General features: G+C 40.1%; 1 protein-coding gene across 2 annotated transcripts; it reads right to left on the bottom strand.

The window, feature by feature from the left end:
* Nucleotides 1-1,999: 1,999 nt before the first annotated feature.
* Nucleotides 2,000-16,823, bottom strand: LOC139458822 (beta-1,3-galactosyltransferase 5-like). 2 transcript variants are annotated; one of them, XM_071240248.1, is made up of 2 exons: nucleotides 16,734-16,823; nucleotides 2,000-4,201 (listed from the first exon to the last, which is right to left on the bottom strand). In XM_071240248.1, the coding sequence occupies exon 2, from the start codon at nucleotides 4,197-4,199 to the stop codon at nucleotides 3,021-3,023; it is 1,179 nt and encodes a 392-aa protein (XP_071096349.1). In that variant the 5' UTR covers nucleotides 4,200-4,201; nucleotides 16,734-16,823; the 3' UTR covers nucleotides 2,000-3,020. The 2 variants fall into 2 exon arrangements, with proteins under 2 accessions (XP_071096349.1, XP_071096348.1); XM_071240247.1 differs by lacking the exon at nucleotides 16,734-16,823 and adding an exon at nucleotides 16,485-16,510.
* Nucleotides 16,824-17,640: the final 817 nt, after the last annotated feature.

Below are 17,640 nucleotides of genomic sequence, written 5' to 3'. Positions count from 1 at the left end.
TTATAAATGTAGGGATAAGACATTTAGAAAGACCAAAGATTTATAAGACCATTAGAAATGTAGGGACAAGACATTTAGAAATGTGGGGATAAGACATTTAGAAATGTGGGGATAAGACATTTAGAAATGTGGGGATAAGACATTTAGAAGTAGGGATTTCCATGGGCACAATCTGCGGTTTGTTTCTTTAAGCAAACTAAATCGGAATTTCTGCTCGGATTTGCAAACTCAAAACAAGGGACTTTCTTTGACTTAAGCTTTAGGTGTATAGATGATCTGACAATTAGAAAGGTGGGGATAAGACAATTAGAAATGTGGGGACAAGACAGTTAGAAAGGTGGGGATAAGAAATTTATAAATGTAGGGATAAGACATTTAGAAAGACCAAAGATTTATAAGACCATTAGAAATGTAGGGACAAGACATTTAGAAATGTGGGGATAAGACATTTAGAAATGTGGGGATAAGACATTTAGAAATGTGGGGATAAGACATTTAGAAGTAGGGTTTTCCATGGGCACAATCTGCGGTTTGTTTCTTTAAGCAAACTAAATCGGAATTTCTGCTCGGATTTGCAAACTCAAAACAAGGGACTTTCTTTGACTTAAGCTTTAGGTGTATAGATGATCTGATATCGTTCAATAACGGCCAAATAACTAATTCAGTTCTACATTTTTACCCACCTGAACTAGAAATAAAAGGGACCAGTGAAACCGCCTTATGTTTCTTATTTAGATCCATGCACAAAGAATCATAGAGACACCAGAAAACTCCACAAGACTCTATGACAGGAGCGATGACTTCAACGTCAACCTCCCCTTCATGTCGAGCACTATTCCTGCAGCACCAGCCGTTCGTGTCTGTATTTCAAACCTTTTGATGTACAATCGACCATGCTCGTTCTACGGAGATGTCAAGGAGCCTCACACGACACTTGCTCAAAAGTTGTTTGACGGTTACAACATTCAAGGCCTCAGTAAAGAGTTTAAACAGTTTTATGATAGACATGTGGAGGACATTCCCAAATGTGGCGCATCAGTGACGAAAATTATGTATTTCCCTGTTTTGACTTGTGCCATATGTTCCCGTATTTTAGGTGAACAATTGACTCGCCTTTGCATGTGTTTGTGACCGCTGTCAACTACAGATTTATAAAGCGCTGGTATCCAGTTCGAAGAACTGCTCAAAAGCGCTTCATTTGAGTCTACACAAGGATTTGGTGACAAGATAGGTTTTGAGTCTTGATCGGAGCAAAGTAGGTCTGTCAATGTTCCTGATATCCAATGGCAGCCTATTCCATAGCTCAGGGGCAACTTTGGCGAAACTCCGACCTCCAAAAGTCGCCGTTCTAACACTAGGCACAGAGAGTAGGGACCGGCAGCTTGATCTGAGAGATCTCCTAGGCACGTACTCTTCAAGAAGCTCGCTGATATAAGTTGTTTTTTGATTGTGTCTCATACTGAATAACAAGACAGAAGACGCTAACACTCTACATCTACAGTCGACTGGGGGACACGGGTGGTCCAGTCGTCTGAGGCACCGCGATTAGCTGTGCAGAGTTGCGTCCCTTGGACACGCCAGAAACCTATGATTGTGGGCTCGAACCCCGGATCGCCCCGATTATGTTTCTAGGTTTGACAGTATATGCGAACGTACGTACCTCGTGTTGACTCTCGAAGGGGCGGCGATAACTAAAGAATGCCCCTATTTACTTTTTTCCACATCTTTTGTTCTGAACATGAATGTTGTGGGTATGTAGTGAGGTGCTAGTCCATTGTATGTGTTATAGTTCCTAAAGATGTTTAGCTAAAACTCACAAATCCTTTGTTTCCTCATGACCAAAACATAATCCCCAAAACTTTGAAACAAGATATGTTGAGCACCTGTTTTTACTCAAATACATTTTTACAGTGTATACATATAGAAACATCTCATGGACAATAATCTTCAAATCCAGTATTGCAGCAAAAGCAGAACGGAAAAGATAATGTCCCTCTTATGGCCAAAGAATAATCCTAAAAACTTTAAAACAAAATATGTCGAGCACCTGTTTTATACCTGAACACATTTTTATTGTGAACAGAAACATTATTATTACGAACAGAAACATCTCATGGACAATAATCTTAAAAATCCAGCATTGCAGAAACAACAACAAAATATAAGGTTATTTGAGGGTGATCATTACACAGGTAATGTATATTTTTAGACGTTAAGTACAAGTGATGGATTACGTTTACGTATGCACAATTAGGACGGACCCGTGAAGATCCGGTTAGAATATATCTTCAGTAACCCATGCTTGCCGTAAAAGGCGACTATGCTTGTCGTAACAGGCGACTAACGGGATCGGGTGGTCAGGTTCGCTGACTTGGTTGATGTTTGTCATCGACCCCAATTGCGTGGTTCGATGCTCATGATGTCAATCACTGGATTGTCCGGTCCAGACTCGATTATTTTCAGACCGTCGTTATATAGCTAAAATATTGCCAAGTGCGGCCTTAAACAACAAAATAACAAACAAACAAACAAACAACAACATGTAGGACGGAGAGACATAACGTATTGACACCGGGAGCGTGTACCTTTTCTGCAGTGTCAACCTTAGATCATCACGCAACCAAGGAAGGGTAAAATAGATCATAAACCATTTCCATTGACATTAAGAAAGCATTTCCATTTCATTGAATGAATATGGCTTGTTAAACAAAACAAATTTCTCCTCATTATTTCTAGATAAAATATAAAGTGTTCATGATTACTTTCTCTGATTTATGTTTGTGCTGCCGGAATGATACCTCCATTACAGCTCACGATAACCAGAACACCACAGAACATATTCTTGTCCTCTTTTTTTCAAGTCATGCGTGTTTCTTAGGTCCACAGAGAAGTCGTGACTGTTGTGCCTGTCGCACATCCGATGTTCTCGGTTGGACTTGTTGGGAAGGGACCCTGTACTTCCACATTTCATTCGTATAAATGTGTGTATAAAAATATCGTTTCATTCGGGTCCAGTTATCTCAAAGAATTCCACAAAGTTCAGGACTAACAATTCGTCTCCAGAATCTCTCGGCCAATTCAGGGGATATTTGCTGTGCTAGTATTGTCTTCTCAAACACAAAGCTACACACGTTAAGCTCTCCCTTGGGATGTCTATTATACAGCGAAGCAGGTATGTTCAAATGATGGGCGTTGAAATGCTTGGCGAGTATTCCTGTGATGAAAGCATCTTCAATGTTAACGTATGGGAAATACACAGACACATTGAGGATATTCAAAGCCAGAGCGTTTGGCATCACGTACATGTTACCCTTAACGTGAGGAGGGTACCATTTAGCTGGATAAGCGTCTTGGGACACTTTGGCTTTTGGGATCTTTCTATCAACCGGTTCAGAGAAGGCTAGCGGTCCGAAAATCGTGTTCTGCATTTCAATGGAAACTAGAAGGTTCGTTATTCTGGGAATATCAGGGAACGAGTCCTCATCAATCTTCATCACGAACTGTGCACCCGGACAAAACATCTTCATCCATTTGTACCCAGTCAGTACCTTCAACGTCAAATTGTAGTACGATTCTGTGAAGTTCGCCATTACAATGTCGCCGTGCACTTCCGCTTCTGCGCGAACTTTCTCATTTAATTTCTCATTCGCATGAGTCCCCAGAAGAAACACCAATTTTGCTTCGCCGAATAACTTTCTCTTAGGCCATGGTTTATCACGGGCGACGCTCCCCCAAGTGTTTCGTACGCTATTTCTTTCCCTTATATGGTCATGCACAGAAAGAACCATAATCAACAACAGAGGACTACTTTTATCAGGACAGACGTTGCTTTTTATGGAGAAAAGGTAGTTAAGCGGCGTAATGACAGTACGCCTCGGTGTAAACACTTCCGGTGAGGAAAGTAGTTCCTGGTGACCGTAAAACACATACAAGGGGTTGACGGCGTCCCTCGGACATGGGGGTACAGACGGAACAGGACAGGCATCGCTACATTTAGAGGTGTCGTGGTCCTCGACCAAGGGGCTGGAAGATGTTTGTGGGTAGGGCGCGGTCTTTCTGATCTCACGGTGTTTTCTTCTGGAGACGGGGATGACGTCAAAGATGAAGAAGATGGTGATGAGGACGCAAAGGTTGAGGGCGGTGATGGGGAGGAGATGGCGATTGCTGAACTTCCAACTCATTGGTATCCGGAACGTCATCTCTAGGGAAAAAAACGTACCAGGATAAGTATTGGTTATTAATAAGTTACAATCGGCTATAACGTAGGCAGGGGCACGGAAAGCCCTGGAGACTAAAGTGCCGCAATTTGCTGTCTTTAAACCATTATCATGACGTCACGCTATTGTCTCCACAGTTGTTCCCGAAATTCACTGGCCATTCTGAACGAGCATTTTAACTGACTCAACTATAGGTCATTATGCAAAATCATAGAGCAATTATCAACCATAACATGGTTTAGGTCCGAAGTGGCGAGATGATTCTACTTCTGGAATCAAACCGAGTCTCGTGATTTCCGGGGGCACGGGTGACTCAGTCGTCTAAGGCGCCGCGATTCGCTGTGCAGAGTTGCGTCCCTTTGGCACGCCAGAAATCTATGATTGTGGGCTCGAATCCCGGTTCGAATCCCGGTTCGCCCCGATTATGTTTCTAGGTTTGTCAGCACCATACCCGTGCTCGTGGGTTTCACCGAAGTGGTAAACGTCAGAGACCTGCATCGCTTCGGGCTTTCCTCCCACATTAAGCTGACACGCCGTGATATAACTGGAATACTGTTAAAAGCTGCGTTAAACCCAACTCACTCACCCACTCACTCTTGATTTCCAATCTCATTAAAATCAGATCTTAGTTCTCGCTACCGCAAAACAAAGATCTGAGGACATACCATTACGGGTCACGTCAGACCGACCTTTCTCAAACTTTGACCGACCAATGGAATGACTGACAAGAAGTCGACATTAGCCAGTCAGAAGGCAGCTTTCTCGTGCTTTACGGCATTAATTTCAAATTGGCGACTACGCTTCGAAAAATATTTTGACAAGTTCTCGATAAAAAAATTGAAACCTGAACAAAAGAACATTCTGGAATGGCTAATTGACGGTCAAGATGGTATGGATTCAGTCGTTAAGCCCGTAACTATCGTACGGAATACCCCGTGTTAAAGTGTTCGAGGTTGCATGATTAGAAATCACATTCCGACTGTCACTTTCATGATCTGGTAAGCCCCGATCTGATTGGTCGGATGAAAGGTCGTTCAGACGTGACCCCTAGTTGGATGTCCTCAGAGTTTTGTTTAGCGGTAGCGAGAACTAAGATCTGATTTTAATGAGATTGCATGATTTCTCACTTACAGAGTTGGGCTTGTTAGGAATCCCAATTATGAAACTGTGTTTGGCAGCACTCTACCCAAGATCGTGAGATTCCCTAGAAGGCCGAGCATCTAATATTTGCAACATTTCCCCCTCAGTTAAGCAGCATTTGAAATTTTGTTCAAATCGGCATTAAACCCGACCCACTTACAGTAAACTACGTTTATAACGAACAGGCTTATAACAAACTGACTGATATAACGAACTTATTTTAGGTCCCAGACATTTGTTGTATATATGCTGTATATATGTTTATAACGAACTACGGTAATTGCGAACTAAAATTAGTGGTCCCTTTGAGTTCGTTATAACCGTAGTCTACTGTACCTGTCACAAACACAACTCTGTGAAGCCACAGCACTGACGGTTTATATTGATACAATTAATAGCAATCGTTGGAAAAGTTCTCTTTTCGAGGTTATAAAAAATAAGAAATGAACGATTTTTCCCCAATAATATGTTTGGAGTGAAATTCATTAATTTAAAATAATACAGTTAGAATAACCTATTGTAATATAGGTACACATGTCGATCGTTTTGAATGACATCGGGGTTATTTTCAATTTATTCGTAATGTATGATAGTATCGGTGTCTGAATGCTGCCGCTATCTATATAATCCAAGTGATGCTATTAATGTTTGGAAATTGGTAGAGAAGATAGGAAAGCTTATTTGCCGTGACAGCTTTTCAGATATGGAACAGATAGTAACTGTTACAGAAAGTACAAACACTGTGCATGGTTAAAAAAAACTACTCCCTAAAACAGATCAGGGAAATTCCATTTTTGTTGCTTATATAATATGCCGAAAAAAAGAGTACGGGATAGTCGAATCATCAAGGCATATCTTCTGATCTATTAATATTGGCAAATAGTAATTATATGATCATATCTGTTGGGAAGTAGGCGATCAGATCTAATGGGTTCTAATGGTTGGTGTGATGTGATGGTGGCGCACGAGGTCGTTAAATAGGTCTAGGTTTAAATTCGCAATATCAGTTTGCAGGCAACGTCACTAATATCGGGTAAAATCACATCTGTTGGCCAGACATGTACGTATGCCTGGTGTGAGTCGACCAATGTCAGCTTAACTCATGCTGTTCCACTCATCATTGAGAGCAACACCGAGTTCATTTAGTGTTGCGTGGACTTTGACGGTTACGTTCACGTCTGCCAATGACGCCAATGGCGGGTTCAATGGGCAAAAGGTCAGGACTGAGCACTGGCCATGGCATGACAAGGAAGATTTGCTGTTTGGAGGATTTGTTTCACAAGCCTGGCTCGATAAGCATGTCCATAAAACGCTAATTAGTACGCCTCCAAAATCGGTTCCTTCTGTCATGCTCTTAAACGTTCTTGCCACATAAATCATTTACTTTCATTGCCAGACATCCGTGCTTGCCGTAAAAGTCGACTGTGCTTGTCGCTTGTCAGGCTCGTTGACTTGGTTGATACGTGTCATTGTATCCTAATTGCGTGAATCGATGCTCATGATATCAATCACTGGATTGTCTGGTCCATACTCGATTGCTTGCAGACCGCCGTCATATAGCTGGAATATTGCTGTGAGTGGCGTTAAACAACAAACACACAATAAACTTTATATGCATATTTAAAGTGTGATATGTGTGCGTAACTGAAATTCACACACCAACAAGTGTTGATTTTGACATGATGATTCATATGCAGATTCCACACAATAACAGTGACACGCTTCTTTATCTGGATTTCGTAGACTAACTAGTGGTGACTTTAATGTTTACATATTCCATCTGAAACAGTGACATGTCTATGTTTACCAACAGGTGGTGACCCCAATATAATTAATGTACAGTTCTTATTTCATTCAGGCCAGTGACATCTTTACCTGGATTCATATACCAACAAGTGACGAGTAAGTGAGTGAATATGGTTTTACGCCGCTGTTAGCAATATTCCAGCAATATCACGGCGGGGGACACCAGAAATGGGCTTCACACATTGTACCCATGTCGGGAATCGAACCCGGGTCTTCGGCTTGACGAGCGAACCAACAAGTGATGACCTTAATATAATTCATAATAATTTCATACCTTAAAGTTTACACTGTTTCTTTCATGCTGATCGGATGAATGGGTTGTCACGTGATCTGATATTTGGAGTTTAGCTCGTTAACACAGTTCAACCAGTGAAATGGTTCACACTTCAATGAACCCATCCAAAAAGATGTTCAATTCTTAACACAGATTCCACTGAAAGCAGTGACACTTTTGTTTATCTGGAATCCACTAGTGGTTACTTAAATATGATTCATTTACAAATCTCATTTATAACAGTGACATGCTTAGTTTATTTGGAACTTATCAACCCATAGGAGGTGATTACAATACACGTGACGTTCATATTGTATTCAAAGCAGTGACATGTTTGTTTATCTGGAATTCACAGACCAACTAGTGGTGACTTCAAATATGATCTATTTACAGATTTCATTTGAAACTGTGACAAGCTTAGTTTATTTGGATGTATTTACCAACGGGTGGTGACCTCAATATAATTCATGTACATATCTAATTCAAAGCAGTGACATGTTTGTTTATCTGGAATTCATAGACCAACACGTGGCGACCTCATATATGATCCATTTACAGATTTCATTGAAACAGTCAGATGTTTAGTTTACCAATAGGTAGTGACATGTTTTGTTTTATCTGGAATTCATAGACCATCAAGTGGTGACTCTAATATGATTCATACACAGACTCCACTTAAGGTGACATGTTTGTTTATCTGGAATTTATAGACCATCAAGTGGTGACTCTAATATGATGAGTGAGTGAATGAGTTGGGTTTAACGCCACTTTTAACGGTATTCCAGTTATATCACGGCGTGTCAGCTTAATGTGGGAGGAAAGCCCGAAGTGATCACTTCGGTGAAACCCACGAGCACGGGTATGGAGCTGACAACCCTAGAAACATAATTGGGGCGAACCGGGATTCGAACCAACACTCATAGGTTTCTGGCGTGCCCAAGGGACGCAACTCTGCACAGCTAATTGCGGCGCCTAAGACGACCGGGTCACCCGTGCCCCCTCACACAAGAGAGATATGGTCTAACACCGTATGACTTATGTCCGATATGTCGTCTAAGGTGTTTCTAGAAACACATCAAAATTAGCAATTGGTTATTTTTAAATATATTGTTCACAATTACATAAAGACTTTTAGCTTATCAATAGACTCACCACAATTCATCTGGATAGCAGCTGGTATCCATAACCTGAGTATTTGCAAATCTGACCCACAATGAGTTCTTACGGGGCAGTGGCACATCAGTGCACATGCTTTCCGCGTGAATGATTCAGTTATGTAATCTCCATGGGGTACTACTGATTGGCTGATCATTCACTTATTCGCCCACCCATTCATTCACTCCTTCATGTTGTATTATTTATGAGTTATTTAATCAATGATCAAAGCTTGCGTAACTTGCCCTTCCTCCGTTGTGTATTTTTCCTTTGATTAGACTTCATAGAGTTCCTTCATTTCGATGTCTTTTATTCTTCCAAGTTGCATATTGCCGACAGTATTGTTCTCTCTTTATTACGCTGCAATAGGCAGATCTTCCGTCTCTTGTTATCAGTTTGGTTACATGGGGGTCAGTTTATCAATCATATACAGTTCCGGAAGTATATACTCAATAATTTACCATTGTAAGCCAGCCCACAGGAAGCCTGTTATAAAATAATATCCGATAATGTTTGACGATGCCGGTTAATTCAGTACAATATAGGCAAGCTGTGGGGGGTTCCTAGGAAATATTCTTCATAATATTAAACACAAGCTTGATTAAATATCTCACAATTGTATATTACTGTACTGTACATGCAGATTTCACTAATGATAACACCAATTATTCTATGCTGTGGGGATGTGCAACCAAACTCAAGGCCTGGTGCAGATAAATTGCCAAAAATAGTTCATTTAAATGTTTTTAGTTTGAAAGACAAAACTGATATAATCGATATTAAATTTCATGATAATGATATAATTTGTATCACAGAAACCTGGCTGCATTCTAATATATTAGATCATGAATCATGATCATGAATTGCTGGGTTTCCATACTCCTTTTAGTTTGTTTGTTTGTTGTTTAACGCCGCACTCAGCAATATTCCAGCTATATATGTCGGTGGTCTGTAAATAATCGAGTCTGGGCCAGACAATCCAGTGATTGACGACATGAGCATCGATCCACGCAATTGGGAAACGACATCAACCAAGTCAGCGAGCCTGACCAACCGACAGTTAGTCGCCTCTTACGACAAGCAAAGCCACCATTTATGGCAAGCATGGGTTGCTGAGGACCTATTCTACCCCGGATCTTCACGGGTCTACTCCTTCCAGGAAAGATAGAGCAACGGGGAGGTGGTGTAGAAAACTACGTAAAGGACACACTGGATGCACGACGAATGTATGACTTAGAACTACCCGGGCTTGAGGCGGTGTGGGTAAAGACGACATGTAAAAGTCAAAATGTGCTGATTGGTACTATCCTCAGGACTGATACACGACATTCACACTAGAAATAAATTGACGAATCTTTTAACAATGACATAGAGCTCAGTATTGATACCGTTATACCGCTTTGTATATCATTGTTGAAAACCCAAGCACAGTAGCCTCAACATTAAACAATGATCTGATCGAAATCTCCAACTGGGCTAAAGCGTGGCAAGTGAAGTTTAACCCTGACAAAACCGAAAGTATTTCATTCTCCCGCAAGACGGTACCATTAGTAAAAACCAAATCTCCAAATGGGTGGAATCATTGTTAAAGAAGTTGATATGCATAAACATTTAGGCGTAGTTCTCCAGCGTGATACTCACTGGCATTCTCATATAGACAGTATTGTATTAAAGGTCAGTCCGATGATAAACTGTTTTAGAAATTCAAAACACAGTTTCTCCATGAAGAGTCTCGAAATTATGTATAAATCATTCATCTTACCAATATTCGATTATTGTAGTATATTTTGGAATTACTCTACTAAAGATCAAGAACTGACACTGGAAATATTAAATCTGGATGCTCGTGGAACCATACGTGGTCCGACACGGGGCATACGCCACGATATATAAAATTGTATACGGAAACAAATCTGAAACCTTTGCCACTGAGGCGCAAAGGTCAATCTTTAACTTTATTCTACAAAATGTCAAACAATTTAGCACCAGCTTATCTTTGCAACCTTATTTCAGACTAAGTTAACACTCGCAGTGATACATCCGCAGAAACTCCTCAGACCTCCAAATAAATAGAATGTAAGACTGAACACAACGCAAAATCCTTTATACCTAACTCCACAAAATTATGGATTAATCTATCTGAAGATGTTAAATCTTTTCCAAATGTATTATCATGCAATAACAATAACAAACATTTCTTTAACACAGATTTTGGAACCAAATTATGTCAAATTATCCACTGCCGTCTCAGACTCGGATGTAGGAACCTAAACGGACATAAATTCGACAAATTCATAACTGACAGCCCTGGTTGTTCCTGTGGTCACCACTACAGACCCGCTACACTGCTTCTTTGTTTGTTGCAATTATGATCAAATTAGAAGCAACTTGTTATATTGTATAAAAAGATATGATATTAATACAGTACTATACGGACGTAAAGGCCTATGATCTGAAACAAATCAAGAAATGTCCCTATCTGTCCATACTTTCATCACAAATTCGGGTAGATTTAAAATTAAATAATACACCAAACTCTCAATATAATATATATGTACCTTATGTACATTGTGTAGTACTTTATACTACAAAAAAAGCATTACTCTGACTATCAAACTCTGACTCTGCTGATCATGCTCGATAACTGACCACCAAGGTATTTTATGTAAATATTTTGTAAACGCCTTGACCATCTTTATTACCTCATTTCTATGTGATTTCTATGTAGAGAGAGGTATTCAAATAAAGGCTGTCTTGTTTGCCGATACCAATTTTCAGTTGAAATAAAAATAGGTTTAAACCATATACATTGTCAATGCAAGAGAAAAACCAGCCTAGATTTTCTGCCGAAACAGTTTGCACTTGGCCTGAAGGGCAAATTAGCAATAGAAATTATATGAATGGGCCACTGAAAAACAGTTGTGGCAACAGGTGGTCGCGAAAAGGGTAAGCATGTCCTGCCCTACCGGAAGTAGCCGACATACACACAATTTGCAGTAAAATAGTAAGCTCTTGTTTGAAAAATCGCTTTGGGGCTTTTTCATGTTGCCTTGACACGCCATCCATGCTTGTAACAACAATGACATGGTTATTACCGTAGGTTATACTAAGCTCCTGTTACATAGGCATTGTGGTATCTCCCGGGATTATCTCGGTCTCGTGAATTACATATGAGAACAATACCTGCCGGCAAAGTGAAAGCACTCCAATAATAAGGCTTACAGTCCTGCCTTCCCTTGACCTGGCTTCCTATTACTCGGGGCCAAGAGTCCACCAACCGTACACAACACAGGGTCACATGTTATGTGAAGCGGCCAGCAATGTGAGGATTAACCGAAATAGAATGAGAGGATTGGTGACCAGTAGATGATATGAATACAGGCTATACCCGTTACATGAGGCGACGTGTATTTTGAGAGTGATTGAACACTTCCATATCCTTAGGGCATTTAAACTTTTCCAAAGCTACAACTTCTCAATATGCCTACTAAACACCACGAAGGGTAAAATATTTCAACATTCTTCAAAACATGGACTGTTCGGCTCGGAGTCAGTCTACTGTGTCTGAGTGGGGTATTCATGAGTTACTTAGAAGTTGATGGATGACAAAGTAGACACAATTCATGGATAACAACTTCTTTAATATTGTGGAAAGCGACGTTTCTGCATAGGTCCTTATACCGTTGTCAAGATAAGACTTCTATGTTCGTATTGGAATGTTTTGCAAGGAAGAAAATATATGGATCTCAATTGCTTTTATGAGGAGTATATGCTTACACCTTCATCGGGTGAATGAATGCCATGAGGCTGAGAGCATATATATGTACATGTAAGGACAACAAAATTAATAAGATACGACATCAACATGGATATGATGCAGTAACATCCATGAACAAGTACAATAAGACCATCAGCAAAAATCTTATTAATTGTGTTGTCTATATATAGAAGAAGAAGAAGAAAAATAGTTTATTATTGCGCACATATTATATATTAATGATGTGCAACAATAGAGGACAAAATTAAAAACTTTGATAAAATATACAACATCCGACCAACAGGCCTATGAGACACACAGCACAATACAGTACATAATAAAATGAAAAAAATAAAGACGATACATACAAAGCCATAATGGCAGTACAATCTGTAATATGATACTAATATTATGGATATATAAGGCAAATATTACCTGCTAAGGCTACTCCTACGTCGCAAGTACATTTGCCTTACTGGGGCGGCTAGGGGTTTTATAAACTTCTTGCTTTGTAAAAGGAACACGGCCTGGTGAACAGGAGATAGAGTAATAAACAATGGTTCTGATCTAATTATTTCCAGCCACAAGTCGTACCTTAAATCTGAGTAAAAACTACAACAGATCAAAAAGTGAACTTCATCCTCCACACAATCAGTATTACAAAACCTACATGTCCTATTTTGCAGTGGTGTAGGGCTAGTAAATCTACCAAGTTCTATTTCTAAAGGCAAAGTGCCACAGCGTAATTTACTGAGAATACTGCGTTGGGATCTATTCAGTATTGTAGTTACATATATCTATATATATAATGGACAATGGACAGACGGAGAGACAATGGCATCGCCCTTGACATGGGACTAATGAATGTGCTTACCGACACGACCCAGGAGGTAATCGACTGACTGCTATATATGTCATAATATTAAGTAATGAATTTCTGTTCTGGACAATGACACAATTGGCCGCTGTTACGCATGGATTACAAATCGTCTAGATTACCTTATGTAACTCAACACTGTACAGAAATATATACTGTGTCAGATTCCGACCTCTGGAGAGAGACATGCCCTCGTGTTGAACAGTACGAGGATACTGCCTACATTTACTGTGAGTTTCTATGTATTGCAGTACTAGTGTTCCTAAAATCTAGTTAAACTTTTTCGTAGACCATCTAGGGTTACTGTCATTAGCATATCATATTACCAGATGTTTTATAAACAGAGAGAGAGAGAAAGAGAGAGAGAGAGAGAGCGGGAGAGAGAGAAAGAAAGAGAGAGTGAGAGAAAGAAAGAGGGAGAGAGAGAGAAAGAGAGAGAGATAGGGAGGGTAGATATAGACTCTAGACTATTGCGTAGATCGGGGCTCATGACGTCAGTCACTGGATTGTCTGGTCCAGATTCCATTATTTACAGACCGCCTACATGTAGCTCGAATATTGTGCGGAGTTAAACAACAACAACACTTGTAGGTGGCTACCCGTTGAACCAGAATCGTTAGTGAAAGACGGACTTGAGAGACACGAGATGTGTGTTCAGGTAGGTAGGTAGTTAACGGATGACAAAGTAGACATAATTTATTTATAACAACTCTTTTATTTTAGTGTAATGATCCTTATTCCGTTGTGAAAGCAAGGATTAAATCATCAGCAAATAGCAGAAGAAATATGTGTATTTGTACTCCGGTCAAACCTTCCTGTTCTACTTATTGTACAAATTCATTGACAAAGAACTGAAACATAAAAGGACTTAAGCCACGTCCCTGTCTGACGCCTAAATTACATTCGCATGCGTTGACACCATCATAAATAGCTTTTAGCAAGCTACTCATCCTATTACTGATCCCTCTCTTTTTCAATCGTCTAAGGCGCCGCAATTAGCTGTGCACAGTTGCGTCCCTAGGCCACGCCATAAAGCTATGATTGTGGGTTCGAATCCCAGTTCGCCCCAATTATGTTTCTAGGTTTGTCAGCACCATACCCGTGCTCGTGGGTTTCACCAAAGTGGTAAACGTCTGAGACCTGCATCACTTCGGGCTTTCCTCCCACATAAACCTGACACGCCGTGATATAACTGGAATACTGTTAAAAGCGGTGTTAAACCCAACTCTCTTACACTCTTTTTCAAGAGATCCGAGTCGAATGCCTTCGAAAAATCGATAAAAGCTACAAATGTCTGCCCGACATAGATGCAAATCTCTGGATGATAGTATTTAAAACAATTATGTTATCAGCGGTTTAATAAACCCAGATGGACACTCGAACGTATACAAACAGAGCAGCCAAAGACAAAATTGAAATAATGTCAATATACGAAAATAGAAATCATATCAATACAAAAACAGAAATTCTATGAATACCAAAACCCGCAAAAGATATTTGTACCCTGCTCACACACATAAGTCCCAAAGAGGGACAGGTCAGTTGCTAAGGCAGAAGGCGACCTCTCAAACACAATTAAAGCAACAACAACAACAACAACATATTGCCATCGTTATAGCAAATGGCTTATGCACAACGTAATGCTTAGTTTGTTGCTTACTCCCAAGGTGGACTTGAATACGACGGTAATAGATTTAAGAACATAAGGATTGTCCAGCGACAATCATCACTTCTAACGCTGTCATCACTTCATATCGGGACATCATTCAACGACCCTGAACGATTAAAGTTTCTTAGATATCGGGGATTCACCTATGGACATTTGCTTAAGTTAAATGACATTGTTTGCGAAGGTTGGAGGTAGTGTGACGTGTGTGCAATAGAGTGTGAAATTGGCTTACTAACAGTGTAGGCGAAACAAGGACGTGCCGCCACCTGCACAGTCCATAGCTAATACCTCATTATGTCACCATATAAACAATAGGTGAGGGCACAGTGAGCTCATGCTATATGTTCACCAGACTATAAGAACTTTACTCAGCTCTAGCGCGGACAGGACTAATTAGTCGCATTTAAATCCCAAATAAAATATTAAAACCAAAACTACCTTATCTAACATCCACCCAACACACACAGCTCCCCTAGTTCGTCCCCCACCCACTCTTGGCATTCTTTCCAAATCTCAAAATTTCAAAATTACTATATAAGCAACCCCTAAAGCCCCCATCCTGGGTTGCACAAACTCATTTTTCCCCTTTTTGGAAACACATTAAATGGCCTGCCGGGCCCGTGTGCGACATACGCTTGCAGTCGGAAAGCGCACGTTAAATCTCCAGTATAAGTAAGTAAGTAAGTAGCGCGGACGTCTGTTTATGGCCAAAACAGAAACAAGACTCCAGTAAATCAGAAAAAAATCGCATGTTCTTAAATTTGAAATTTGCAGACAAGGCGAGGGCCTTAAATTTAAGAACCATTCTTGGGGAAAAATAGGTTTCCTAAAATGTCCCACAATTTCAGGAACCTTCAAGAGAGATTTACGGATGTCATGACCATTTTCCTACACGAACACCATTTCATCCCAGTTGTTAATTATAGGAATTTCCACTACTACTGGCTGAAATGTACTCATCATACTGCAAACCATCAGTTGGTCACATAATCACACGTGTGTTCTCGAAACTACAAGATATTTACTCAGCACTAACACGGATGTCATGACTGTTTATGCGAAAGACGTACAAAGATATTCACAACTAGATATTTTCTCAGCACTAACACGGGTGCGACGAATGTTTTTACCAAAGACTAACATACATATTCAATGCTAGATATGTACTCAGCACTAACATGGACAACATGGATGCTTATACATATTCACTACTAGATATTTACTCAGCACTAACACGGACGACATGGATGCTTATACATATTCACTACTAGATATTTAATCAGCACTAACACGGACGACATGGATGCTTATACATATTCACTACTAGATATTTACTCAGCACTAACACGGACGACATGGATGCTTATACATATTCACTACTAGATATTTACTCAGCACTAACTCGGACGACATGGATGCTTATACATATTCACTACTAGATATTTACTCAGCACTAACACGGACGACATGGATGCTTATACATATTCACTACTAGATATTTACTCAGCACTAACACGGACGACAAGGATGCTTATACACTACTTGACATTATCTCATCGATTCAGGGGTGCACTAACACACATACTTACTTGCGTTAACAGTCATCGCCACGGAAGGAAATGTTGTACTTGTCCTAGTATCCGTATCGAGGCTACACGAAACACTCCAACCATCACTTAAAACTGCTCAAATGCCAAACGGTTTACACTGATGTTGTAACCTCAGTTGAATACATGCAAAGTACACATTCCAACCACCCGACAAGGTAACAACTTTTCACACAGATCTCTTGGCATACACGAACACATGACCAATCACTACAAATATATGTAACTTACTTCTCCGTCACGAGCGCACAAGGCCTTGATGCTGTAAAATGCCCGTACAGTCATGTAACGCTTAATAGGATCCGTCATCACCTGTCTCCATGGTTACAGTTTGATTTGTTGTCATGTGATTATTGTGTTCGCCAGTGGGGCGGTAGCCAATGAATTGCTAATGTGATTGAAGCGCCACCTTTCGGTGGCGGGTCAAGAGAGCGAATATTAAGTTTTAATCAAGAAGGTTGAGCTGTGACTTCAGCGTGTTCTGCCTTGCTTAATGATTTAAAGGAGGAGGTGATTGGATTTAATGATTGGGACTAGCTTGTACTATTTTAATGTAAACATAGCTGTACACATGTACATCATGCAGGAATAAACTTCTTTTATTTAGATACTTCGAAATTTAATCAGTAGGTATAATTGTAAATGTGATTAATTGTTTGATGGATTGTTTGTTTGTTGTTTAACGCCGCACTACAGCAATATTCCAGCTATATGTCGGCGGTCTGTAAATAATCGAGTCTGTACTAGATAATCCACTGATTGACATCATGAGCATCGGTCCACGCAATTGGGATACGATGACATGCATCAACTAAGTCAGGCAGTCTTACCACCCTACCCCGTTTGTCGTCTCTTACGACAAGCATATTCGCCTGTGATATAATTTATGATAGTTTCGTTTATTGTGCATAGTACAATTCCTTCTTCCTTCATATTCCCCATTTCAAAATTCTCTCGATATAACGAGATCGGATATACGAATAGTCGCACATCACGAATCTAGTTCTATAAATTTTACTGGTAATTTATTATAGGGGTGGGGGTGAGGGGTCGTGAAAACATGTTACATGTATGGGGTGGGGGGTCCGGCTAAATATGCAACAGTCATAATTATCATCATCATCATCATTATTATTAC

This window comes from Haliotis cracherodii, unplaced genomic scaffold, assembly GCF_022045235.1.
Source record: "Haliotis cracherodii isolate W230 unplaced genomic scaffold, xgHalCrac1.p SCAF_13, whole genome shotgun sequence".
Taxonomy (NCBI): domain Eukaryota; kingdom Metazoa; phylum Mollusca; class Gastropoda; order Lepetellida; family Haliotidae; genus Haliotis; species Haliotis cracherodii.
Note: the sequence above shows the minus strand (reverse complement) of the source record. Positions and strands in the feature narration are given on the sequence as shown.